The 26,247-nt window shown below is 41.6% G+C and overlaps 1 protein-coding gene across 1 annotated transcript; it reads left to right on the top strand.

Moving 5' to 3' along the window:
* Window positions 1-947: 947 nt before the first annotated feature.
* On the top strand, window positions 948-25,824 carry LOC136748789 (uncharacterized). The gene is made up of 21 exons (XM_066702834.1): window positions 948-1,423; window positions 3,849-3,923; window positions 9,497-9,574; window positions 11,182-11,340; window positions 11,655-11,747; window positions 12,507-12,620; window positions 13,193-13,345; window positions 14,541-14,666; window positions 15,411-15,539; window positions 16,562-16,656; window positions 16,957-17,062; window positions 17,484-17,567; window positions 17,810-17,916; window positions 18,669-19,059; window positions 19,394-19,401; window positions 20,498-20,724; window positions 21,110-21,149; window positions 22,250-22,366; window positions 22,988-23,638; window positions 24,026-24,248; window positions 24,886-25,824. The coding sequence occupies exons 1-21, from the start codon at window positions 1,361-1,363 to the stop codon at window positions 25,024-25,026; spliced, it is 3,180 nt and encodes a 1,059-aa protein (XP_066558931.1). The 5' UTR covers window positions 948-1,360; the 3' UTR covers window positions 25,027-25,824.
* Window positions 25,825-26,247: the final 423 nt, after the last annotated feature.

The following is a 26,247-nucleotide window of genomic DNA, read 5'->3' as shown; positions in this document are numbered from 1 at the left end:
ATATGCTGAACATGGAACACATACGCAAACAATATTCTTCAGTCCTTATCTGCTTTCAGAGTACACTCGACCCATCTGGTCCCTCTGTTTTCATACAATTCCTTTGCTGTGATGAAACTCTCAGAGTTATTTGTGCCATACCGGTTTTAATATTATCTGGTTTCTGTTGAAATCTCCCACAGTATCGCGTGACAGCAACACACAGAGAGGAATCTGGCAGGTCTGGGGTGTGTGCTGTCAGGAATGTGCAGGAATCTGCTTGCTTTATTTATGATTGACACAGGGGAGACATTAGGTAGTATTATAAACTCTCCCACAAAACTCATGTGGCTAATGCCCCAAGACAGGCACTCTGCTCATTTTCCCCTGGGCTGCAACTGATTCACACTGCCCTGTATATGCAAATACATCGACGCCCTTTAACAATAATGCAGATAGGGTGGAGTCCTGGTGGAAAATTCCTGATCATCTCGTAATAAAAAAAAAAAAAATCAACAAATAAACATACATGCCAAATTGGCAGTGACATTTCAAAATTTTCACTACAATTTTACATAATCATATATATCAGGTTCGTGCATTTTTTAAATTTTATATCTGTATTTATTTATTATGCCACAGGTTCCATAATTCTCCCAAAATCATCCTAGTACATTGTGTAGCACTCAAGAAGCTAGACCTTTAATTTAATTTTTGGTTGTTGTTATTGCTGTTAAATGACATTTAGATTAAAAAAAAAAAAAAAAAAAAAAAGAAGACTTGTCAGTGGTGAGTAAATGTGCCTTTTTTTGTTTGTTTGTTTCTGTACAGAGCTGCTCTGGGTGTGATTCAACATGCGTCCTCTGACGTGACACAGGTAGAAAGGGAACTACACCTGTCTGCCAGAGAACCACCCTCAGAAAACATTCTTGTGCAGCACACAGTGGCGGTGCAGGTAAAATGCCACTCAACAGGTCATATGAGAAGATTGGACCCAGAGGTGCATTCATGTTGCTGAGCAACTAATGAACCTGTCTTTCTGATGTAGCCAGGTGTTGTCTGACTGCACAGTATTCTAATTACCCCTTTCAGGAGAGTAGCACTCATGTCTTTCTTTAGCGCTGCTTCTTGGCACTGAGAGCAGACCTGCTTTGCTGATAGCCACAAGGCCCGCTTGTCCTTATCAACTTGGGAAAGGAATTCTCTTGGACGGGAAACACATGAGCTTTTCTCGCAGGGTGGAACTTTTTTTTTCTTTTTTTTACCCTGTTTGCCTGCAGGACACAAAACAGGTGGTAGAAGGGGCCCAGTGCTATTGTTCTTGGTTCGGGGACTTTGGAAAGGCTTCCCTCTGTGCTACGGATACCGTTCCTGAGGAGCTATGATCAAGTACGGCTCTGGATCTACTGTCACCACTTCTGAGACCCAGGACCCAGCCAGTGACGTAAGTGCGGAGAACAGAAAGCATAATTTGATACAGCCGCCTCTCACAGAATAATGGCACCACAGATCAGAGACCTAGCCCTAGCCTGATTGCTCATTTCTGCTTGAAATTAGATTTGTTCTGGCGTGTTCTTGCTGTTTCTTTTCAGTCTTTTGCCCCACACACATAGTTGTGCGTGCTCGTGGCTATGCTTTACAAGATTGTTAATATAATTGCATGCTGAATCACTATTAATCATTTCTCCTCTCTCTCAATGGCACTTCGATACTCGAGCGCTGTAGGAATGCCCCTTTTTTCTTTACTACGTGTCTTTGCAATAAATGTTTCAATGAGAACTTCTGTCTGTAAGGCAAGCATGTCAGGTTTATTTTATTTACTATGTTGTTCTGCAATGGGTCTGCGTAGTATGGACTCCATACTCATGCTCATGAAAGAAGATACTTGGAGCTTGGAGAGTTTATGCTGTTATCTTTCATTTTGAATCTTAAAACTGATCAAAGGATGATCTAATCAATACCTGATGTATTTAGCAAATTTTAAATATGTTCTCCAATACTGTTTTTTCTTTTGCTTTCTGAAGTTTAAATATTGCAAAATGTACAAGACTGAATTTGTATTTAATTAATTTAGAGGATCTGTATTGTAACCATAATAATTTAATGTATCATATCATATAAGATTTGATTACATATCAAATGAGGTAGTAAAATATTAACACTATTAACAGGCAACATATATCCATGTGTATTACCGACAGCTCTCCCTTATTTTCCTGCTCTAGTACAATGGGAAGTTCTGACTAACTGTAAAATAGTGTTTCCTCAGGACAGACTCCTCTGGGTCACCAAAAGTAGCTTCTATCCCCTGGGACATATCTTTAGCAAGATCACATAGTGACCTGGATATCTGTGAAAACAACTGAACACTAAACTTAATTTAACTCTTTCCAGACATGGTTATTTTCCATGTGTTTATTATTATTAATATTATTTTCTTCTTTCCTTTTCTTACTTTGTTTTTTCAGAGTTATGTGTGTCAAGTCATGTTTATGGTCACTGTCTCTGCTCACCGTAGAGGCAGTATCCCTGCACATGGCTCTGTCATGGAGCTGGGCATCCCTCCTAGCCACTGCCAGTTTGAAATGCAGATTTTATACAAGCTACACACAAGCTAAATATATCAATTCATCTGAGATTCAAGTAGTTAATTTTCTTTGAACAGATGGAAAACTATTAAAGTACTTTATATACATCATGGAATGTCTTGGTACTACACTGTTGTAAAACACAGTGAGGGCATGGTGAACCCACTGGAAACTACAGGAAAACTAACTGTGAAAATCCGGTAGTTACCTTTAAAGATATTTTCTAAGTGTTTGAATATGCAGTGTACATGAAAGGGTTAACGATTCATTCTTTTAAAAAGTATTGTTACGGCAGCTGGCGCTCCAGATGCTTCCTGTCGATTCAATTAAAATGTACTATTTATTCCGGCACGAACACGTTGGAATGCCCGCATTGTTTGATAATCAGACGATGCCTTATGTAACTGACGCATCCACTTTTACATAACTGGCAAAACAAATAGAACAGATCTTTACAGAATAACCTCAGCTGAGGCAAATGTAAAATCAAATAAATGTGATATATTTTAAATGAAAGAGGGAAGTTTACATTGGCATATTGTGCTCCTATTCATATTCTTAATGCAGTGTTCAAAATGACAAAATCCTTTGCAGAGTAATAACCAAAGGCTGTTCATGTTTGTTTGTTTTTGAAATGCAGTCTCTGCAGTGCCACACATTAGTGAGTAATCTAAGGAATGATCTCATATCAATCTCAATCTCATATCTTAAGGGAAAGTGTTTCAATAAATATGTCTATCATTGCAAGCATTTCCTTATCACATTTGTAGGTGTGTGTATATAAGATGCTCATCCTAAATTGACAATCAGAAAAAAACATAATTTTGATCAGTTTGTATCATTGCATTCATACAGACAATAACTGAAGCAAATGACTATGTAGTTCTTCTTTGACCTAACACAGCACTCCTTTCACAGGGCAAACTTTCACATCCACGTACTGAGCAAAAATACACTCAAAATATGTTATTCTGGGTATCTCCATTGGCAGTTGCTCTATGATACTGAAAACTTCTATAGACCTCTTTAGGGAACAATTTAGGAAGCTGTTTATTGGAGATCTGTGTTACATTTATGTAATGTTCTGTGTGTATGTCTAGTGTGTGAAATAACTACATATTTACCTTATTAGAGTTGCAGATAGACAGGCAGACAAATTGTAAATATCCTGCAGGATATTCTTCATGGGACACACCCTGTTTAGTAATGCAAGTCTGAGTGAAGGGATCACTGAGAAGCATATATAATATTGTACCTGTTTCTGTCTCTGTGTCCCTTCAGAGGAGAGTGCGCAGACTGAGACTGACCCTCCACTCCAATGACGTGCACCTGGATGAGATGGGGGCCCCAGACAGCGTGAGTCACCACATCACCCCCCAGCATTGTGGGACACAGTGGCCAATTGCAGAGATAGCACTGCATTGCAGCACAGAACTGCACTGCACAGAACTGCACAGAAGAGACTAGAACTGCACAGAACTGCACAGCACAGACTAGAACTGCACAGCACAGCACACACTTAGACGCTGCTCTCGGCTGCAGGAGATGCAGCTGTCACTCACTGCGTATGGCAGCAATACACAGCTGTTCCTCAGGAGCCACGCGGCCTTCTGGTTTTCTTTCCACCTGCACTGCTAATCACTGAAGTTAACAAGTTACTGACTTAAAGGGTCTAAATCACCGCAGTTTACAGGTCTTTAGCCATTTTGAGACACCTTCCACTGGCACCCAGTTTCATTGATATCTTAACACAGGAGATTACTTTTTTGTATTTTTTTCCATAAGAAACATAATATTAATTTATTATTATTATTATTATTATTATTATTATTATTATTATGGAAACATTGAAGGCCTTTATTATACCAGTGGAATTGTACTAACTCATTTGAATACATTTGAATACATTTTCATCTAGACACAAAACAAAAGTAGTGTCAGTAGTGGGCAAATCAAAGGGGAAAACAAACAAATTAATTAAAAACACATTCTTATGAATATCAGAGGTCAATTTAAGACATAAACACTTTTTCTTTTTGTTGTTGTTGTTGTTGTTTTATTTCCACAGGTAGAAAGTTGGTATGTTTGGTTAATGTCAATAAGAGTTTCCTGCGTGTGTTTTCACTGCTCTCCTGCTGTTCCTGTAAGGGGCGGTTGTTGAGTGACAGGCCTGGCAGGTCAGCGCTCACAGATTCTGGATTATGTGTCAATGCTAAACAACATTCCAAGAGTACTGAGGCGATGAGTATCCACTGAAAGATTTCCAGCTGTTATCTCTGCAGTTGGTGATGCTCACATAGGGCTATTTTAGACCACTGGCCTGAGAGTACAGTCTGTGCAATGGGAAGGAAAAGATAATGCTGGAGAGATACAGTGTATGGTCGTTAGCTGCAGAGTGAGGGAGACTGTAACAATCCAGTGATGGCAGGTTGTCTACGTGCTTGGTCTGCAAGACATGTGCTTTTTTATTTATTTAATCGCCAACAAGACAAAACAAAGAGAAGTGGATTCGTTTTCGGCAGGTGTTGCAAACATCTGTGAATAAAATCGTGATAATGTCACATACAGCATTGGCAATGTCTATGGCAGGGGAGGGAGGCATCGGCTGCATTTGTAGACGACAGAGTCCTTGGCAAGGCGGGTCCCTTTTAACCCTAATCGGACTCATGCTGTTGCCAGGCCAGCTGTTTCCGTGAGCCGCTTATACAATGCCATTAAAATGGGAGCCCATTTAATGAGATGCACTAAGCTAATGAGGCATGCCTTCAAGAGCAGAAAGGACATATTGCTTGTGACATCAATTATTACAGCCCATTAACTTCATGAACGTCCACTGATACGCCATTGCTTGGGAAATTAACAGAGGTAGTGTAAAAGGTGCATAAGCACCACTTTATAAACCACCCCTTGCTCAGCTTTCAGCAGGAAGGATATGCTGTTTAAACTGCATTAGGAGGCAGACCTGAAGATGTTTCTTTCTACAGGACTGTGGCAGACTGTGGGGTAGTGCACTGAACTCACTGAAGTAGACCTAGGCTTGCATATTTTCATTGTTAAGTTCATGCATGGCGTCTTACTGTTGGGGTTGTTTTTCTGACATTGTTGGTGAACTTGGAGATAATCGCTGCTACAATTGGCACTCCACTGATCATCTCCGTTAAGGGCTGTAATGAGTTAACCCATGTAGCTACAGCACGATGGGAGAGATGACTCTTTGGGCCTAGCAGTAGTGCGTGCGGACTTGCTCTCCCAGTATGCTGGGCTTGAATCGCAGCTCTGGCACAATGGAACTGTGTGTAATCTTCACAGGGTATACAGGTACTGCATCTACAGTATTCACATTGTTAGAGGGGACTGTCAATATTCCCTAAAGTGGGCTTGAAGGATTTCAAGACTTGGTGCATGACTGGATTTTAAGTTTGGCAAACAAGCCACTGTGGATTCTGTTCCACCAGTAAGAGAGTCTACACTGGTAAATCCATCAGTGGAGGGAACAATAGCTGAGAAGACAGATTTATTTTGCATATAATTTGTTTTCTCCTTAGAAATGATCTTATCGGTGCCTAGTAAAGGAAACAATTGTTGTCTCACAAAGAGCAGTAATTTGTGCCTTTCCTGTCCCTTCTAGACAAACATGATAAAGATATCACAGTCTGTTAGTGTTCGGGCAGAGCAGGGGTGAGGTTAGGGAAGTAATAAGATACAAAACCAAGTTAAAGTTTAATGTATAAACAGTATGTTTGTGTCAAAGAAGTGAAAGACAGTTCACATGTTTCTGTTTCTGCTTCTGCTTCCATGACCTTGGCCCTTGTAGAAATATTATGACTTGTACTGCGGGAGCAGAAATGCAAACGCATAAAGCTTTCAATATCAGCATATGACAAAGCTCCAGGTGTCTCTGTGCAGATTCTCCAAAAATAAAGTCATAAGCATGTAATATCCAACACCTGCAACTGTTTCAATTCAAAAACCTGCTGCCTGCAAAACCTGAAATGACTGAAACCACAATGCAAAGGAAGTTTGAAAGTACAGGTCAGAGTTAATACAAGAACTTTACAGTGAGCTTCAGCAGGAGGACTAGAGTATAAAGAACCAGAGTCAGAACGAAGGAGGATCCCTTTAAAGATTAATGAGGCTTCACTCTTTTATTCTGCTCCATACAGTTTTCACCCACCTCAGATTGTTTCTTTTCTCTTTTCTTTTTCTTTTTCAAATGCATTATTCAGAGAGTGCCCAAGGTATTCTCAGGATAAAACATTAGAGAAAAAAAATAGAACCCAGTGTATAGAAATTGTAGTAAAAGAAGCACACTCAGCAAGGTACAGTGCATGTCTACTTTATATAATGCATATTTTAACCCGTATTTTAAATATGTAACACAAAAGGTGTGCCTATCTCTGGTTTCATGGGCTCACAGTTTTACATATTTAACAATTTTCCCTTTGTAATGAAATCACTCGTATGGATTAACACAGTGCCTGGTGGTATAATCTGTTTGTAGCGATCGGCAGGAGCACTATATGCAAAGGTGTAGAATGAATTACTTCAGGCTGATGATGAGGATGGGCCACTGCTGCTGAAGCCTGGGCGGCTCGAAAACAGCAATGCACTTTGTTTTAAAGACGACAAGCCAACAAGAAAAACCAGGTGGGCTAGCTGACATAGCTGAGAGCAGGGGAGAGCTTGTGTTTTGTCGGTGGCAAGATCCCATTACCTGAGTGACAATAGCAAAGGTGATAATCCCAGGGGGGAAAGGGTGCTTTCAGGTAATTTTACACTCCAGAGGAACCTATCAATAACACTTAGCTGTGTGTGAGATGTGTACCCCACAGTGTGCAGTGTGAGCAGTTACCGTCTCCTGAGGCCATTCTCAAGAAGAGTTTGTGTGCCTTGCTGCTCTGCAATTAAAGGGAATGATTTTCTCTCCAGTAGGGTATGGGTAAATGTGTGCTAGTTGTCCACAGTCTTGATCTTGGTTTTGGTCTTGGAATTGCTTGGTTGAGGGTCAGTCATTCCCATAGATCACACATGAATTATCCACAATGCACACACGTTTCAGCCCTAAGCTTTGTCATGGGATAGGACATGTGACGCCTCCCCAGGCAATGGAAGAGTGCAGACAGAGGTTATGTTTTGCTGGTGTGTGATCTAACCCCCCTTTTTTGCAAACATCAGATATGGGTGCACTTTTTAAAGACGCGTCCTTCCTGTCATGTCCATTTGCCCCCTAGACATTGCTCGCCATCTTGTCTAAATAGTGGAGATTGTAACATTTTAACATTAGGTTGCTAAACAACTGTGCACAGACTTTATCCACATACTCACCCCAACCCCCCCATACACACATACCCCCAGCTGAGAGAAGTAAGAGGAATTTGAAACCTCTTGATGGTTATGAAGTAGCTGATTGGGGAAGTGAGAACAGCTCAATTACAATGGGTCTGCTTCAGACATTTTGGCAATGTGACCCTGTGATATTGTTTAGGAGATCACTGAAGCTGGGGGGTTGTGAAGTCACAGTGAAGGGACAATCAGCAATCAGCAGAGTTTTTAATGAGTTTGCAAACAGACTGATGAAGAAAAGAGCTTATTGTTCGGGAAGGCAAATCCGCTGAAGCTGAAAGCGAGGCTGTGTGAGCAGTGTCATGGCTGTGACTGGCATCGCTTGTGTTGACTAAAGGCTGTGATCATAGCCTGGGTTTAGTTTTTCATTTTTTATTTGTTTTTGAGAGATGCAAGAACATTATTATCCATGAAACCTTGTCCTGTGAGGTATGTGTAGTTGAAAAATACAGCTGCTTAACCACGCAATGCTGTCAGATAGTACTCTTATGACTGGTTTCATAGAGCTCAATTAGCAGTAGTCTTGGACTACTGTACCTAAAATAACACTGAGTGGTAACACAACTCGTCTAATTTGGGTCTGTGAAGCCAGCTCTTAAAAGACACTGCTGTATCCCAAAGAGCTGTGGCCACGTACCGAACACAGTCAAGCCAAGCTGGGTGGTGCTAATGAAAACCCAGCATGAGCAGGCTCTTTGTTCAACAGAAACATTACATAGTAGACACTATGTTCTCATATGTGTCCTGTTCTTACCTCCTCATGACAGGGGATTACTTTATTGGCAATCTTCGTAGCAAGGTCTTGCAGTTTCTTATGGAAGATTAACACAACACATCAGTTCTGTACTGTAACTTTCAAGGACTAGGGCTGGAGACTCCTGCTCTACTGTAGTGAGAAATGCAGGTTATAGTTGGGAATGTTAATGTGAATTTAGTTGCTTACACCATTGTTTCCTAGTTCTGGTCCTGGGCACCCAATGTCCTACAGGTTTTTGTCCCAACTGCACCCTGAATTAATTAACTGAAATCTAAATTGAATTAATAATTTGCTATACTGTTTTTTTTTTAAATGTTTTAAATTACAAAAAGCTGGAGAATCTGTGTTCCTTATACTTTTATATTTAACCTGACGTCTCCATTGGTTTACAATTACGAATAAGCTCTGCTTAGGCCAATTGTTAGTTCAATTAAGGAACTGAGAGAACATGACATTGGGTCCCCAGCACCAGGATTGGGATCCACTGACTTATATAATGCACTTTAGGTATTACAGTGTTCATTTATTTATACCTGGGGACAAAGCCTGGCATGCATAGCTGCTGATACCATATCTAAACATTTATTAAGCATAACCATTGTCCTCTACAAGTGACAGAGAGCCGGAAAGACTTCTTGAAATCCCCCAAAACATTTTACACTATTTAGATGTCTTTCAAAAATATAAAACAAAAACATCTTGTGATCTTTTTTCTTTATAGAATCGTCTTGACCAACCGATATGGTTGATTAAAGTGTTTAGTCTTTACAATATGTATAAAACTCTGTGGTCAAGCTGTCAGTCTAATATCAAGCTTTTTTTTCTTCAGGCGGTGAAAACTTCAAGAAGGAGGAGAAATGGCTACACACATCAGGAGACACCCACGGTGGGCGAGCTCCCCATACTGGTATGACCGTTTACTGTTAACTGCGCACACAATGCATCAACATCCTCTGCGTCAGATCTGTACAGGGGTACCACACGCTGTCTGTGCTACAGAAGCTTCCTGCTGTGGACACTGTGCAGGCCGCTCCTCCCTCTGTGCCACTCCTAGCAGGAATCTGAGTGAATTCTGTTAACACAAAGGGAAGCATGATGTTGCTGACTTGTTCTGCACTGTAAACCACACACTGAGCACTTACAAAAAACAAACAAAAAAATACTATACCTCTACTCCTGAGAAGAATGTTTGCCTTCTGACTCACCACATCTTTACCACTGCCTTCATGAAATAGTGATGCTACAAGAACGCAGCGAATGACAGGCCACAATATCTGTTCATAACAAGAATGATCCTTTTGTGCTAAGAACAATATATAAATTAATTAGTATATATTGATGGAATTGGCTTTATTTACTGATTTGATATTTATAATACCCTAATCTTTTTTTGTGATCAAATATTTGTATTTATATACAAGGGGGAACAAACGTCAGCATAAAAAAAACAAGATATCAAGAACATCCCCCCTCCCCCCTACCCTTGGTGGCAACCCCCCCCCCCATCCTCCCCAGAAGGATTTACCCAAACAAAATCTAAACAGAAATATACAACCGTACTGAAAAATCAAATCAATGCCTTAACAATGTCTGCTGCCGACTGCCATGCCAATAACGTCCTCTCCCTGGCCCTGTGGAGCCGCGCTATCGAAAGCTCCAAATAGATAATATCAAGAAAGGTGCGGAGCCAACAAGGCCAAGGAAGAGAATGAGGAAGCTGCCAACAAAGTGCTACCATTTTTTTAGCCGCTGTAAGGCCAGCCAACCAAATCCACTTCTGCTTTCTAAGGAAAGACCGAGGAAAGAGTCGTCGTCAAGCAATAAAACTCTAGGAGAACAAGGAATCTCTTTCCCAAGAATAGTGGATAAGGTTGAAGCAATCTGGGTCCAAAACATAATCACATCAGTACATTCCCATAACATATGTAATACAGTGCCCACGGCGTCCTGAGGGCAGAGGTCACACATAGGGGTTGTTACAAGCTTAATCAAAAAATGTTTCCAAGGAGTTAAGTAAATCCTGTGAATAAAATTAAAATGGATAAGCTGATGATTGAGTTTTTTGGAGGCAAATCTCAAATTGTTCCATACAGCACCCCAAGAAATGTTATCCCCTTCAAGAGACAGATCTTTATTCCAAATACTATGTATCACCAATGGCTTGTAGGAAGCTATCAAAATAAGAGAGTAGAGAGAGCAAACCAAACCCGTTGTTTTACCCCTCCTGTATAATACCCTAATAATGTGTAGGTTTCTTGTAAAAATAGCCTTTAGGTCTTTTCTGCTGTGTCAAAGTTAATCTTCCCTTGTTCTTATGAGAGCACATAAGGCAATCAGAAATTCCAATTGGTTTTCAGTGCAGATTGCTGTGGCTTTCTTTTATGTAAACAAATCTAGGTTTGTGGTAAAATAATCCAGTCCAGGTATTGAATTCCTGATATAAGAAACAGTGTCCAGTCTCCAGCCTGTTTCCTCGTTCAACACTGATGAAAAGCATGGTTCTGTCTTGTTCAGCATCTCTCCAGCATATCGAACAGAGGCAAAGGGGCGACCCCGAAGAATGCCAAGATCTACGGTGTGGTGCACCGGCCCACCTCGGGCAGCCGGGAGGAGGTGGTGGCATGCGAGTGGTCACTGAATCAGCTGCAGGACGAGATGAAATACATCAGAGAGGTGAGCAACGGACCACGCCAGACCACAGAGCTGCAGAACAGGACAGGAGCACACCCGCCTGGTTTAGCATGAGAGTCTATATCCTGGATGCTTGGTGAAAGATTTTGTTCTCAGACAGACAAGGAACTATAAAATAAATCATTTGTGACTTTTCTGTGCTCAAAAAATAAATTGTTTTTGTTTCTTGTTTTATTGTGCTTTATTATTATTGTTCTTACTTAAAGATAAAAATAAAGATACACAAAAAACAGGAATAGTAATGAAATGATAGAGTTAAATACAATTTAATAAACATGGATGCTTGCCCCCTGCAGGTGAGGGACTCTCTGGAGAAGGTGAGGGAGAGAATGTACGGTGAGTTTGGTGGGATGAAGCGGTCGATTCAGAAGCTGTCCAGGGAAATGCATGTGAGTAACAAATCAAATAATAAAAAATTTAAAAACCTTGTCATCTGCCCATTAATCGGGGTGTTAGGGGATCTGATCTTGAAATCACAAAGCCATTTCTAATAATAGTAGCATTTGCATACTATTATTTCCCCATCTTAGCCAACACTGAGTTCTACTAAACTGAACTGTGTAAATGTTACCTTTCACAGTTTACGATGTTGTTTAATCTAGTTGTCTGTACTATCCCAGTGATTCTCTTTTAGTGTCTTAAATTCACATTATGGGTTCAGAGCCAGAGTTTTTATTTTGGTTTTCACTGTCAGCACTAGACTAAGACCTCCTGATATTAAACCAAATCATGTCACGAGAGATCATAAAAACTGAAGCAGGCCCACCTTTACTTTCTTGTATACTCTCTTGTTTAATTTGTAGAGGATGCTTACTTTCCTACATCTGTAACTATAAGCAATACTGCAGGACTTAGTCAACCCAGAAGTCAAATACAACACACAACTCATCTGTTTACCCATTAAATGTGTAAATCCAGGCTGTCCGGGTAGGCAACTGTCTCTCACACAACGGACAAAACAAAGAAACCTAACTAATAAAACAAGAAAATAATACAGTTTTCAGATTTGAGTGTGTTACCGAAAAATCCTACTTGGCTTTAGGTAGACAAGCCCCCGGGGTATTGTGTGCTGTCCTGCTGCAGACTTCACTGCAGGCTCCCACTGCGCTCTGAGACGCGTCTTCACTCTCGGTGCTTCATCCATGCAGGTTGCCAATTCACAGCAGCAGACGATACAAGCCGAACTGAAGGTGAAGACTGAGGCGCTGGAGAGTTTCGACCAGATGAACAGCTCTCTGATGTCAGCGACAATTGATTTGCAGGTACATGATTAATAACGCTTGTCATGTCCCTGTCAGAGCCGTCAGCCAAACACTTTCAGTTTAGCTTCCTGAATAAATTAGAGCTACATAGACATCGTCAGCGGCTTCCTACGCAGTGGCTGTATCACTGAAAATCTTCCAAACAGAAAGCTGTTTTCTGGGGTATGTGTTAATATGTTTTGAAGATTAAGAACATATGCCTGAAAATTGTTTAATTTGTTTTTAAATTAGTTCCCCCAGCGTATAATTAGGTTCTGTAAATATTTCATCCTGGAGGTTCCAGCTGACTTGTTCAACCTCCTTACAGTACTGCCATGCCTGTATTATTACCACCAGTTTTCTCATGCACATTTGTATCAGTCCACATATGAGATGTAAGACACAGCCACCATATACCACTGTGTCTCCTCCCTTTCGTGCTTTGTGTTTTGCCTTGGTTGTACTATCTCTGAAGCAGAAGCTGCTGAATGGCAGGAGGTGTCAGTGGACTATAACGTGCAACCTGAGGTTCTGGGATAAGTGGTGGGCAGGTTGCAGCTGTGGGTCACTGAGGGGTACGCCTGTTTTTACAGAAAACTGTGCTGGAGAACTGCCTGGAACGCACAGAGAGGAGGGAGGAGGTGAAGAGCCTGCGCAGCTCCTACGAAAGGGCGCTGGAGAGCATGCAAGAGAAGGAGCGGCAGCTGGCAGCAGCGCTAGCGGAGAACGAAAATCTCAGGCTGAAGGTACAGCAGTGTCGCCAGAGCACAGATCGTCACTGCCCCAGGCCAACACAGCACAACACAACACAACAGAGATTGTCACTGCCCCAGCACTGTACAACTACTTACAACCTCACACAAGCTGGGGCAGGGTTCTCAGTCCCCTTGCCAAGCAATCACTCAACCAGCCTTCCCTGTCTCACTGCCTGTCTCTCTCTCGCTCACAGATTTTTGACTCTTTTATCTCAGGTTGTTGGGACCCCCGTGATCTGTGAATTTGTTGGATAATCAGCTTGACTTTATTGGGCTCAACTGATTAAAGTTTGTTTGTTTAATACATGCTGCAAACTTAGAAATCAGAAATAATAGCTTTACATATATAAATAACACAAAACATATTTATTAATATATATGAAGGAATGTGTCTCCACAAGAGCAGGGCTGGCCACCCCTGCCCTGCACTGATAGTGTAACTCATGCTGGTTCTAGATGAAGCCAGCCGCTGCCCGTACTGTGATGTTACGGATGGTAACTTAACATTCTGGGCGCTTCTTGCTACAGAAACATGGCTGTGTTTATCTGGCAAGGCTGTTAGTACAGTATCAATAGTTGTGCCAGGAAGAAAGCGGGAGGCCTGTTTTGAAGATGGCAGGGGGTTCTTGATGCGGCACCATCATGGCAGGCGATCGCATAACCCAAAAGCCCCGAGGCAGTCGATCCTGAAAGAGTTATGCATTTTTGGAGAGTTGTTACGACGGTGGTATTTACAAATTGGAAAATGTTCACATTTTCCAAAGGGAAGTGGTCTGAAGATTTGTGTAATCCACCGTTTTGATCTCCACTCCAGTTGGCTGGACTTGACCTGGCATTTTTCCTACTCCACCTCCTCCCCAACGCCCTGGCTTTATTAATCTCCTTCACTCCATTGCAGATTTACATAAGCCAGACCCTCTGTTCTCAGGCACTGACAGGTCTTGGCCAGACATTTCCCTATTCTTCTGATCTGAATTGTATTATGCAACCTTACATCTCAAATCTCTTAAGGAATTTCTAACACTACGACTTATCCAGTCGAGAGATGAGTCCAGTGTTAAATTTAGAACGTTTTACCTCTGCCAAAACCTGAGATTTTATCAATGGAAATTGTCTTAATTTGTAAAACAAGACCCTGGCTTCAGGCAGGTCTCTGTGACAGTGTTTTGTTACTTGTGTGCATTAGATAGAATCCTCACAAGAAGCCAACTCGGAGGTTCTTAAGGAAATGACACAGAGGATGTACAAGGAATATGAAGAACGGCTGCAGGAAGAGCAGCGAAAACACAGAGAGGAGATAGAGGCTTTCCAGGTACACTAGTGCACAACCTCAAATAAACAAAGCTGGCCTTGGTGCTTTCACATCCCCAAACAGCACTTCCAACCTCAGCATGTCCGCAGTGTGGTTCATTGGGATTCCAGCCCCCTCTAGTGCTGACTGCTAGAATTTGCAGCCCATGAGCCTGGTTTCCTTATAGGCAACTGCTTGAGAAATAAAACTTAAAACTTTAGCCGTGGCAGTGAAATCTTGGCAATGTAAGCTTATTATTACTGGATATTTTAGGGATTTCATTGGGAAACAAGGATTTAGACGTTGAATTTGAAAGCCAGATCATTAGTTGCCTGGTAATAGACAGACAGTCTAAACTAATCATGAACTAACTGGCATGCAAGAACAACAAACATTTGTGCTTAAGGCTAAATATATAACCCACTATATTTAAAATGTTCTGCCTATTGAACTTAGCTCTTGGTAATGTTAAGTGCTGATTTACCAGTTAGACTAGGTGGGGGAGCAGACAATCAGAAAGAAAAACCTGTCAATTAAAGGTTGTGAACATGATTATCTAAGATCTCATCTTGCTGTTTCTGTGCGTTGACTATTCCTGTAACCCAACCTTATTACCAAAGTTAGAGATTAAGGGTGAAAGAACACAATTAGGTATCTCTTTGTTATTTTGTGTTACATTAGTACAGGTGCTCATTTGCAAGTTAGTGAGAGGTAAATACATCCAACAAAAGACACACCATTGATTCCTCTCTCCCTTGACGGCAGGCACGGATCGACGATTATGTGAAACAGATAGAGGAAACCAACGAGAAAGTGAAAATAATGGAGGCGAAGATCATCGAGAGGGATGAGCGGCTCATTGAGCTGGAGCGACTCATTGGCTGTATGGAGCAGGTAAATCTGAGAACTGGACTGGACTGGAGCACCAGAAATGGCAATCTGAGAAATTATGGCTTTGTGTTTATAGTATTGTGCAGGACAGCAAATTATTATACATTATATTACACTACAATACACTAAAGTATATTGCAATACAGTGTGCAGTAGTAGTGTATTATACTGTATACGTCTATAGTACAGCACAGTGTAATACAGTACAATGCCCTAATATGGATGCATTGTGGTTGTCTACTGTGACACATTTCGGCCCCTAGAACATGTTTTTAGTCCCACGTCTTTGCTCCCAAAACACTTTTTTGGTGCGTATATTACATTTTCTGGTCCTATGACACTTTTTAGTGGTGCATGGCATTTTTTGACAGGGAAAAACGTTTTGTGGCTGTCCTGTACCACACTTTGTCTGTCTTTTCCTCATGAGGCTCACACTTGTATATTATAAGGGTCTTGGGGGGCTATTTCCACAATGAGATCAGTTATTTTAATAGTAAGAATCATGATAATTCTCTCTGTCCCAATCTAGCAAACTTCAGCCAAGGCAATGGTCTTGGCAGAATAATAATAATAATCTCTGAAGTATTATTGGCTTTATTTGTTTTCATTTTAATTGGTTGTGTAAAGTGTTTTCAAATCTGCTTCTATTGACTTAATGCGATCCTGAACATGTAAGGAGATTATATAAAGCTATGCGAGCTCTAAGTGCTGCCGGATAATATATTGATTTGGAGACGTGCCGGTTGATTGTATTGATCTTTTTAGAGGTGTGGCAAGAATTGTGGCAACTTTTAAATGTGTGTTCAAAACAAAGCACTTAAATTAAACCTCTGCCTCACTGTTCCACTGTGACCATCCAAAATTAAAACATCTGTTAAATGTCCACTGCGAGCATTATTGTACCGGGTAGGACACATCAGTTAGGTAGGACAAATTACAGAAGACTGGTCCCCCCCTGGACCAGGGTTCACCATAACTTGCTGTAAATATGCAGACAATGATCAATCATGTGTCCCTGACAACAGGAAAAGAGCCACTTTACCCAGAAGTTAAAAGAGTGTGAGATGCGGATGCGCAGGCTGAGACAATGTGACCATGTGGATGCCGCAGTGCTCAAGAGGTAAGAAGCAGCTAATAGATTAGGTAATGCCATACTTCAGACTCAACAGACTTCTGTCTCTATGAAAGCAAGCCATTGTGGACCTCCCCACACTGAGCTCCATCCCTCATCCTTTGCAGGGCATGTCCAGAACTCTCTGTGATTTTTCCATTCACTGTCTGGAGGAAGTGGGAAGAAAACAGTGGCTGTGTCTCAGATCATCTAAATGAGCTGCCAGGTCACTTGCATTGATTGTCCTTCTCAGTGTGGTGACCTGGGCTCATCATAGGGCTGCTGCTCACTGAGTGTTGCCTCTTTCAGGTCTCGACAGCTGGAAGAAGAGGCATCCAGCCTGAAAGAGAGGATCAAACACCTGAACGACATGGTGTTCTGCCAGCAGAGGAAGGTGAAGGACATGATCGAGGAGGTGAGGAGCAACTCTATTGAGGGATAAGGGACATCATGCACAACTAGCACTGTAATAAACAGTTTAAGAATCATGTTATGATAGGTATATGAGATTCATACTGTGGACTCAAAAGTGTTACTTAATCAAGCTTGCCAGCATCCTGATGAATTTTGAGTAGCTTTAAAAGGCAACACCTTAGCTTTGAAAGCTTTCCCTCCTTCTGTTTGAACTAGATTTAACACTGATGTTAACTGATTGAATTTAACCAAATTCATTAGGTGTTTTTAAAGTGCAAGAAGACTTGCTTATCTCCAGTAAGTAAACTTACTGTTTAAAAAGTAAATCAAATGTGAAGACAGGGAGATGCAACATTTTCCACAAGTTACATGTGCACATGCACCACCTAATTTTAGTAACATTTCCATTTGCATTCCTGTAGGTTAATATGTTGAAGTCAAAACTCATGCGGAAGGACATGTATATTGCGGAACTGCTGGACAGGATATCCATCGTGGAGTGCGAGGTGAGATATGGCAGGATTTTATCAAATATTACCATCTGTCCACTGTGAAGTGAAAATATTTTATCTGAATAAATGAACAGCAAAAGAATTAGACTTTATTTGGTATTAGGGCAATGTTTGTAATGGCAGGGTAAATTACAATGGGGTGAATGGTAGAATTGGCCCAGCTTCAAATGTCGGTATTATCTAATATTTGTATACTTTGATATGTACCTTGACACCTCATCCAAATCTTTTGGCAGAACAATGAACTGCAAGACAAGCTGAATTTCTTTCTGCCACATCAGAATGGAACGTGGGCATCAGTGGAGACCCTAGATGGTGGGCTGAGCAGTGACCTGCCCTTGAGGTAAACAAATGCAATACAATCATCATCTTTACTCTCAGTAGTTCAGACCACTCCCTTCCCTATAGAAGTTGGTGGAAGAAGTAGAGAATGAAGTAATGCTTCCCACTTGGCTGAGGGAGTGGCGTGGTGTTGGATGGAGCCAAGGAACTGCTGCAGAGATGGAAACTGGGGAGGAGGAGGGATCTTGTTCTCAATGTTTTAAGCAAGAGGTTGTGGTGCTATGTGAATCGTGACGCAAAGGGAAGAAACCTGGTTCGTGGCATTCATGATCATGTGTATACATGAGGGTGTATTTCATTGGTTATGCTTAGAGCAGAGTGAAGTGTGATTGGGGGTTGTCTTCCTCCCAAACTTTAGTTTTAAACTTCATTTACTATAGGACAGCTTTGCAGCGCAAGCCTCTTCTAATCTAATGTAGATTCCACTGATTATTTGGTGTCTTGGGATGTTTTTTAGGTCCATTCCTGACACAAATTCCAAACATTCTCCTTTGGTTTCTTTAAGGTTGGCCCTTGTCACACATCAGTAAGACACACACTTCATATTGTGTACAAGCTTTTGTTTTTAAAGCAGCTTGAGAACTCCAACGGTCTCAGGGCTGAACACCATTGAACAGGTATTTGACATGGACACACAAAGTGGAAGTGTTGAACTGTGTGGTCAGCTCTTGTGCTGATCAGTGGTGAATATTGGAGTAGACTGCAGAACTATCAATGTCAAGCTTCATGGAAACGTGTTTTCTTTTTTTTCAGTCCCAAGCTGCAACCCCAGGGTGAAGTGCATTACAATCCATTCCTAGCCAACCCAGAGGAGAACAGTTCAGTCCCAACCAACCTGGTGCAGCCCAACCCATTCCTGGACACCGTAGAGGAGAACACTCCACTCCCAACGAGTCCAAGGCCAACCAGTCCAGTCCAGCCTAACCCATTCCTAGACAGTGCAGTGGAGACCAGTCCAGACCCAACCAGTCCAGTCTCATCGAGTCCAACACCAACCAGCTCTGCCCCAACCAGTCCAGTCCCTACCAGTCCAGTGCAGTCCAGTCCAGCAAGAGGCCACCAATCACGGATCTACACCCCCTACATGCAGCTCATGGAAATAAGTGCAAGACTTCCAGTAGAAGAATTCAATCCCTCTTTTAAATAATACAGAGGAAATAACTGAACTACATAAAATTTTTCATGTAAAAATTGCTGAATGAAACCTCCATGGTTCACCAAGGAACACCAGTATTAACAGTCTGCCTAGCAGTTACATATCAATGGATTTCGATGACCCTTTGGGAAAATATTAGATTAAATAAGTCACAATGTCCAATCAATACCAGTGACTTGGCCATCAATTGCAATTCATCCTTAATTCTCCATGCAATGCCGGTCCATTGAATTGGGTCTGCAGTCACCAACAGACTGTCCTGTAGCTGCGCAGACAAGACTAATGTTGGTCCTAAGTGTTGCAGTGTCTGTCAGTGTTCCAGGGCTCACTGTGAGAAGGAGTGTAAAGCCTTTTAACTTTGCACATAAACACTGATAAGCCCGCCTGTTGAATTACATGAAGAAAATTAAATTTTGATACGTGTAAATAAGTTTATCATGTAAGATTTTATGAAATTGAATAAACTGAAGTTTTTTTTTTCTGTCACTAATGAAATGACGCTGTTGTGTTTTATACAAACTAATGTAAAATGATGATCGTGTTACTTTATTATAGAAAGGTTTATATTTTTAATATAAATTAACACACTATGTATGTGTGTAGGTGTGTGTGTGTTGCACATATGCTCAGGATGAAGCATATAATCTGAATGAAATCTATATGTATATTTTTAAAAATATTTTAATATATATTGGGTCTCTATTATGTTAATATGCAGCGATCTTATAAAGTGCTCTTTATTGCCCATTAATAATGGTAAAAGGTATTGATTGAAAAATATAACAGACTGCCATATCTGGGCTCACAGTACATTTAACTTTTAAATACTGCCAGTGATGCTGACTTGCTATTGATACAGGCCTAAATGATAAATGTATATTTAAAATTGATTTTGTATTGAAAGTATTAATTATTTAAAAGTACAAATAAAAATAGCAATAACAGCTTCACTACAAGTTTATACTGTACTGAATTTCCCAGGGATCAATGTACTTTTACCCCGTGGTCAGTATGTGTCATAATTTGATGAGGTTGAAATAAAATACTGTGATTTACATTTACATTTAGCTTTCATACTTTCTTCTGTATTGTAATTTAATAATAATAATTATGACTTATGTTGCTGTTACAAGAGGTGCTGGGAGGGGTGATTGGTGTTGCCTATTAATTGGTGTTATTTATTATGTTTATTTTATTACTGAGTTTGTGGGGTTTTATTTTCACTTGTCATTACTTTTGTATTTGTTATACTACTTGTTCATTTTCACTTGATTTGCTTTGCTTTTTTGTCACTTAATTGTTTTCACTTAAAGGCAACATTCTCACCAACTGCACCAATTAAGGACACACCCGTCTGATTGGGCAGTGTCCCCCACTCCTTTAATTAGCACAACTGTTTTCATTCATCTCCTGACCCCTACTGAAGAGCACCTGCTTTAAAAAGAGTGCAGAGAGCAGGAAGGAGGGTGGATGGTCCTTGGACCGAGACCGAGACCGAGACCGAGACCGAGACCGAGACCGAGACCGAGACCGAGACCGAGACCGAGACCGAGACCGAGACCGAGACCGAGACCGAGACCGAGACCGAGACCGAGACCGAGACCGAGACCGAGACCGAGACCGAGACCAGAGGAATTGTTCATGGCAGGATAAGTAATCTGATGTCGTATGGGAAAACTCTCCTTGGCTGTGAATGAGTGAGTTGTGGCTGATGATTGCTGTGCACCCTTCCTGGCTGCCTCTGTGTAACGTGTGGTATCCTGAGGAGAAGAGGAAAGGTAATGTGAGAATCGATACTGGACTGATTTCCTACTTACCTGACAGGGCTGGTAGAGATGGTGTGTTCCACTGGTGGTCAGCTGGGCCTGAGATGGAAAGCAGTGCACCTGTGGAGAGACCTGCTGGGGAAAAGGATAGTGGAGGGATGTGAATTAGGGCGGGGGGGCATAACCACTGTAGTGTGTGTGGTTTCACTTTCCTGACTTTAATGACGTGTCCCCTCTGAATGTCCTTTCCTTGTTCCTCTCTCCCTGCCTAGGATTGGTGGCACTGCAGAGCCTGGTCCAGGGGCTGACACAGTAGGAGGGGGGGGACCCCGTACTGCCAAGCCTCTTAGGAATCCACCTGCCATGAACTTGAATAATGGACATTGGTGACAAAGACTCCTTGCAGCATATTTGCACCTTAATTCCGGGACTTTGACTTTGGGGGGCCAAGACATGTGTGTCTCTCTCTCTAGGCCGGCGGTCTTCGTGCCCCCCCTGGCAACCATCGTAATAATAAAGTTGTTGTAATTCCAAATATTGACTCTGTGGTGTGTACATTCGCAAGATCCCAAAGCTGGGTGGGAATAGTGAGACCCCCTCCTCACTGGCCTAAAATAGGGGTGGTGTGGTCATGTGATGGTGGCAATTGTTCCACCCTTTGTCATCGTCACATTGAATAAAATGCCACATCAAATAAAAGCAATGTGCCTCAAAGAATGTTATTGATTTGCCAGCTGCAGTTCCCAAGATGCTACACATTACCAATAATTAAGCTATATTCTCTATCCTGTAGAGGAAATTATTTTGAAAGGGACAGACAGAAGTGTTGTATGGGGCAGAAATATATATATATAGTAATTACATTACTACAATTATGATGATTATTTAGCAGACTCCCATGGTTTTCCAAACATTGGCACACTGGTCTATACACACAACCTTACAAGCTTGCCAACCTCATGTTACACAAATATAAAATATTGATGGTAAACATTTTAAAATGTGTATAATTATGACTGTTACAGTACATTGTAGTACACTATAAGAAGGTAAAGGTATATGCCTAGTTTTATATTCTGGTGAATGAAGTACAGTCATATAACAATAACTAATCATTTTTATATTTTACTTTTTACAAGCGCGTTTGTATTTGTGATTGGCGCAGCGAGTTGATTTGGTCCGGACCTAAGACTGAACTGAAATACTGAGGAAAAAAAAACAAAAAACGCCGGAAATGCACGAAACATCGCGAAGTATGCCGAAGCACGGGAGACATCTTGGTTTTAGAATGCGATTCTGTCACATAAACCAAAACGTGCAGCGATGACAACCGGTAATGACGGAGAGTCAGGCAACCGGTGAATGCATGTATGTCACAATAACAAGACTGCGTTTCTCGTCGTTTCTCTGTAAAGGATAATGTCCTCATCTTGGACACAACCACAAGGGCACGTTGGGGACCTGCACGCTAAAAAGAAAGAGGAGCTTGTGGACATTTTGCGTCGGCAGGAGAGGCTGCTGTCCAACAGGTAAAGCGCGGGACGGGGGGAAGGTTCGAGACGACCTCATGGATCGCGGTGGACAGGGTTTAAACCAAATGTATATGTTTTGCTGTTTTTTGTTTTCTATATCCTGTGTATTCTTGTGGGGACAAAACGTGTATGGTGGTTGTCGCCATTCCTTCGGTATCTCTCAAGAATGAGGGCATAGCAAGTCCTATAATCATATCGACACACTGTACATCCGGGTTCTACACTTGAACAATCTCGTTTATTCTCTACCATAGTGCTGTGTTAAGTGTGATAGTTTTACTCATCACTCTCTCACGTTTATAATTTAACGATACATCATGCAAATGCACAAACCAAAAAGTTAGATTCAAACTGAAATTAAAATTAGTGGTTTTAAGTGAACAGTTATCCATAGTGCGTGTGTAATCGAGGTAATGCAGTTGATTTAATTTCAGTTATACTGTCTGAAAGAAATGCATTATTTTGATTAAATAATCGAATGAATACATTTGACTGACTGAAGTGTTTCTTATGATTATTGTATATATACCTATATTATAATGTATAAAAAAAGCACTGTACTCTAGTTTATACAGAATAAAGCAATAACAACAAAGTTTATTTTTATTTTTTTTATAGGAGATTCATTCAGTCGCTTCCTGACAAAGGGCAAAAGATCAGGGATTTTGTGCAGAAGGTGCAATCAGCCCTTGCAGACCATGAAGAAACTGAAAGGAAGGAGGCAATGCTGCTGTCGGTTAAAAGGGAGTTTCAATCCAAATACCCAGGGTCCTTGGAGGAGAGAGGACAGGGCAATCCGCGGGAACCCTCAGACCGGGACTGGAACATTCTAGAACAGCCCCACAAAGTCATGAGTGCTGGAAATGCAGACATTAAAAATGCAACCTCCCAAAATAAATTGTCTGACAGCAAATCAGAGCTCATAACAAATCCTGACCAGCCCTCAAACGTCACTGGTGCGCAGGCTGATAACCCTGCGTCGGTCAAAATGGAGACCGCATCTTCTTCTCCAGGTGAGGCAGCTGTACTGACAGGCTCTGCTGCCAGTAAGGAGGAAGAACTGGTTGAAGTATTCAAGAGGGTCACATTGGACAACTCCACGTCGGAATCCAGTGATGCATCGAGAGGCAGGCTGTCCCTGGGGGATGGTGGCCTGACAGGCCGTCCCATTGGGACTAAAGGTTTCCAGAGAAGGCCGCATTACATGGAAGTCCTGGAGAAAACAGAGAGAGATCCAGCTGTAAGGAAACCAAAATTTAAACCCCACCAGTAAGCGCCGTTCATCCCTTTCATCCACCCCACCTCTATTTATAGTGTGTGGTGCACTCTTCCTCAAATCACTGCTTGTTGCACTTGCGTATTAATAATAGCCCCAAAATATTTTGCCAGGTTTATAAATGACCACATATACTTTGGAATTTAAAACAACAAACTCAAAAAAAAAAATCTTATCAAGAACTTACACAATCAACCCAGTGTTTGGGTATTGTGTGTGGCATGGCTGACGTATACAGGAGATGGCAGTAAACATTTCCAGACCTCTGCATGCGTGCAAGTCATCATCTGGTTCTGTGGGCACCTCCATGCTAAAGACATTAAACACGTGTAGTCCTTAATTCCCCATGAATTATGCTCTGTATCTCTGTTTCACTGCAGGCTACCAGGGACAGGGTGTGGAGCTTCATCTGGCTCCTCCTCGCCCGGACAGTCTCCTGGGGCTGTCACCCAGCTCTCACCCGCTGAGAGGAAGCTGAGAGACAGGAAGCACTTGGATGACATCACAGCCGCCAACCTACCTCCGCTCCATCACACCCCGATGCAGCTCTTGTCTCTGGAGGAGTCGACCGCCCTGCAGGATGAGCAGAAGAGGAAGTATGAGGTAAGGAACTCATCCCAGCACACATGCAGTGCTGTTGGTAGTTTAGTGGGGCAGCAGGATTCCCATGCAGAGGATGCTAGTGTTGGCATGGAGGGAAGCCGGGCTGTAGAAGAAAAATGAAACGGAAGATGTCTTTCTCATGGGAGTCAGTCGTTTACAGAAGCTTTTTGTAATCTTCTGCAGGCGGAGGTGTAATAAAACCTTCCTTTTCATTGCTATTCAATAGTGTTTCTGTATGTGTATAATTTACATAGAGACGTGCATGTGTCACATGATATTGACACCATGTGAAAAGTAATAGAATATCCTGCTTTTCTTATGTGCCTTATGTACCCAAAACATTTGGGAGGTATATGAGACATATTAATGTAATAAAACTGGAACTAGAATAATGCGTGACACAATTCACTTACATAAATATATAATATTTTTAAAGACACTTTATATTGTGCACTGAGAGTTGTCAGTTTGGCTCTAGAATCCAAACAAGCAATGTATATTTAATGTGAAAAAGGCAAGCACAGGTAAAGCAACAGACAACTGAGAAAACACACATGTAGTAAGAAAAAACTGTCTGCATGCAACAGGGGGGCTTGGAGGGCAGGCAGACTTATCTAACAAGGCTGGTGTATTTCAGGAACTTCAGGCCAAACTTGCTGCACAGAAACTGTACGAGAAGATGAATATCAGAATGTCGAGCTTCAATCCTGAGGGGGGAGCCCTGGCTCGGTACAGGGAGATCCACGACGATGGAGCCTACCACTCGGAGGATGACTAGCTCAGACTAGGGATGCACTGACCGCCACGGTTTCCCTTCCCGAGCCCTCTCTTCAAGGTGACATAAACACTGTTGGACGTTTAAGGAAATGCAACGTGCAGAAGGTGATCTGTGAAGTAGCGGGCACAGCTCAGTCAGCCTGCTTGTTTGTGCAGGATGGTGTGGACGTGGTGGCGTTGCCCCAGCAAGGGGTTTCTGGAGGGCGTAGTGGCCCTCTCTGGACATCATGAGCTACAGGGTCTTTGGGATTTCCTTTCCAGGTAAATTAAGTGAATCAATTTCCTGGCAATAATAGATGAAAATTCTCATAATTCTCAGCCCTGTGGTTTGCTGGGACCGGAGTAGGCTCTCGCTAATTCAGAGTGCTGGGAGGCATTACGGCGCAGTGTCAGGGTTCCAAGCTGTGTGTTCTGTATTCCTCCATTTGGAGGAGATTGCATCAGCTATGGGGGGTGTTGTCTTTTGCTCTTCCGACTCCTTTATGGTGTCTCCCTGGATGTGATTCATATGACATCTCTGAACCACTTTTCTTGTTTCTCCATCCCTCCCCACATATTTGAAACTGTGCATGAAACTGATTTTGTGCACTGCCTAGTAGATGATGCCTGTGCTGTACCACCACCATGCCTTCTCAATAGAATGATAGTAAGTCGTGATTCTTGCAAAGGAGCAGAGAGCGACAGCAATCTGTGATTTCAAAGAAAAGTATCATGTTTGTCTGTTGAAAAATAATTCTTAAAGTGTTTTTATCTCTTTTGCAATGATTATTTAAAATAAAAATAAAATCTCTATAACTTGCTAGTTCTACTGTGTTTTGTGATTTTGTGGAAATATGTTGTAGGTCACATTTGTAACGGAAAACAATCTAGCACTAATAACTTGTAACATTTTGATCTTCACAATTATTCTTGTCACGTATTTAATGCTGCCTGATTTAAGCTGAAGAATGAATGACTATTAATAGTTCAATATTTAAACCTAGTGTCACTCGTGTTCTTTTAAAAAACTTGAAATGTAATGTTCCAAAACAAGAAGTGATTTAAAAATATAAAATAAATTCAGACCACATGCGTTTAACTTTAACTTTATTGTTCAGAAGACAACAGCTCATTGAAAAGGCGATGAAAAGCTGCTCACAACTGGGCCACTTGCCGGACCTCTGTGTGTGTGTGAGGATGGGCAGTTGCACTCCTGCGCTGTTGATTGGATCCTTGGCTTGGA

This window comes from Amia ocellicauda, chromosome 4 (assembly GCF_036373705.1).
Source record: "Amia ocellicauda isolate fAmiCal2 chromosome 4, fAmiCal2.hap1, whole genome shotgun sequence".
Classification (NCBI taxonomy): domain Eukaryota; kingdom Metazoa; phylum Chordata; class Actinopteri; order Amiiformes; family Amiidae; genus Amia; species Amia ocellicauda.
The sequence above is the reverse complement of the archived record's forward strand: the minus strand, read 5'-3'. Positions and strand labels throughout refer to the sequence as shown.